Here is a 1644-nt window from a genome sequence, read left to right as displayed (position 1 = left end):
GGTTCTCCAGAGGGATTTTGCAGCCTCCAGGCAGATTTTGGGATGCTCCAGGTGGATTTGGAGGGGCCCAGGTGGATTCCAAGCTCCCCCTGTGGATTTTGAGCTGCTCCCAACACATTCTGGGGTGCCCAGGTGGATCTGGAGGTCCCCCAAACGGATTCTGGGGTGCCCAGGTGGATCTGGAGGTGCCCCAAACAGATTTTGGGGTGTCCAGGTGGATCTGGAGGTCCCCCAAACAGATTTTGGGGTGTTTCAGGTGGATCTGGAGGTCCCCCAAACAGATTCTGGGGTGTCCAGGTGGACCTGGAGGTCCCCCAAACAGATTTTGGGGAGTTTCAGGTGGATCTGGAGGTCCCCCAAACAGATTTTGGGGTGCCCAGGTGGATCTGGAGGTCCCTCAAACAGATTTTGGGGTGCCCAGGTGGATTCCAAGCTGCCCCCATGGATCTGGAGGTGCCCCCAGCAGATGTTTGCACTGTCTAGGGTCCATTCCAGGATGCTCCAGGTGTACCCACAGCAGATCCCCCGGCAGATTTGGGGCTCCCCCGCAGGTTTGGGGGTCTCTAGAAGCCCCTCTGGAGCAGCCACTGCCGCACCTCGGGCCCCCAGTGTCCCCTGAGCCGCAGCGTCCCCGTCACCTCGTTCACCTGCGCCTGCACCTCGCCGACCCCCAGCGAGCCCAGGAACGCCCTCAGGTCCCGCTCCAGCGCCTGGGGGGGCACGGGGGGGGTCAGCGGGACCCCAGAGACCCCCCCGGACCCCCCCAAAGCCCCCCACTCACCCAGATGTCGCCGTGGATGTGGCGCAGCGCCGTGAGGCGCCGGCCCTGCCGCTGGCCCAGGTACACCGGGAGGTTGTGCAGGCGAGAGCGGCGAACGAAGTACGGCAGGTCCGGGGGGGGCCCTGGGGGTAATTAACATCCCCGGGGGTAATTAACACCCTCCGGGGGTAATTAACACCCCCAGAGGGAATTAACACTCCCCAGAGGGAATTCCACCCACCCCAAGCCGAGTCAGTTCTCTTCACTACTTGATTTGGAATCAATAATTCCCCCTATTGGGAAATATTTTGGGCACTCCCCCGATGGTAATTAACAGCCCCTGGGGGTAATTAACACCCCCTGAGGGTAATTAACAGGCCCTGAGGGTAATTAACAGTCTCTCAAAGTAATTAACACACACACACACACTCTGGGGCAATTTGGGGTAAATAAATCCTCTTCCCTATTTGGTTTGGGGTGAAGAATTCCCTTTCGAAGGGAATATTTTGGGGTCCTCCCCCGAGGTAATTAGCACCCCCCGAGGTCATTAACACCCCCCAGGGGTAATTAGCACCCTCCCGGAGTAATTAGCACCCCCCCAGGGGTAATCAAGCTTCTCCCACAAGGTCATTAAGCTGCGGCTTATTCTCAGAGGGCACAAGGGGCGTTAATGACCCCAGGCAATTAATAATCAGCCCCTCCCGCGGTTAATTACGCCGGGGTTAATGAGCTGACCTGCGGGGGGGCTCCAGCCGGACGGGGTGGGATATTTGGGGTGCGGGGGAGGGTCGGGGATGCGGCTGGGGGGCAGCAGCCGCTCCACGAACTCAAACTCGGCCGTCGACTCCTCATAACGGGGGGGCCCCGCCGGGCTCTGTGGGGAC

At 60.0% G+C, this 1644-nt stretch overlaps 1 protein-coding gene across 1 annotated transcript in view; it reads right to left on the bottom strand.

Moving 5' to 3' along the window:
* Window positions 1-413: 413 nt before the first annotated feature.
* Window positions 414-1644, bottom strand: part of MRPL49 (mitochondrial ribosomal protein L49) — a 4861-nt gene continuing 3630 nt past the window's right edge. Inside the window, exons 2-4 of the mRNA XM_015616766.2 lie at window positions 1496-1640; window positions 782-903; window positions 414-710 (exon numbers count right to left, since the gene is read on the bottom strand). Of these exons, the coding sequence (XP_015472252.1) occupies window positions 564-710; window positions 782-903; window positions 1496-1640 (414 nt within the window). The 3' untranslated portion in view covers window positions 414-563. The remainder of the gene's footprint in view (window positions 711-781; window positions 904-1495; window positions 1641-1644) is intronic.

This window comes from Parus major, unplaced genomic scaffold (assembly GCF_001522545.3).
Source record: "Parus major isolate Abel unplaced genomic scaffold, Parus_major1.1 Scaffold713, whole genome shotgun sequence".
Classification (NCBI taxonomy): Eukaryota; Metazoa; Chordata; class Aves; order Passeriformes; family Paridae; genus Parus; species Parus major.
Note: the sequence above shows the minus strand (reverse complement) of the source record. Positions and strands in the feature narration are given on the sequence as shown.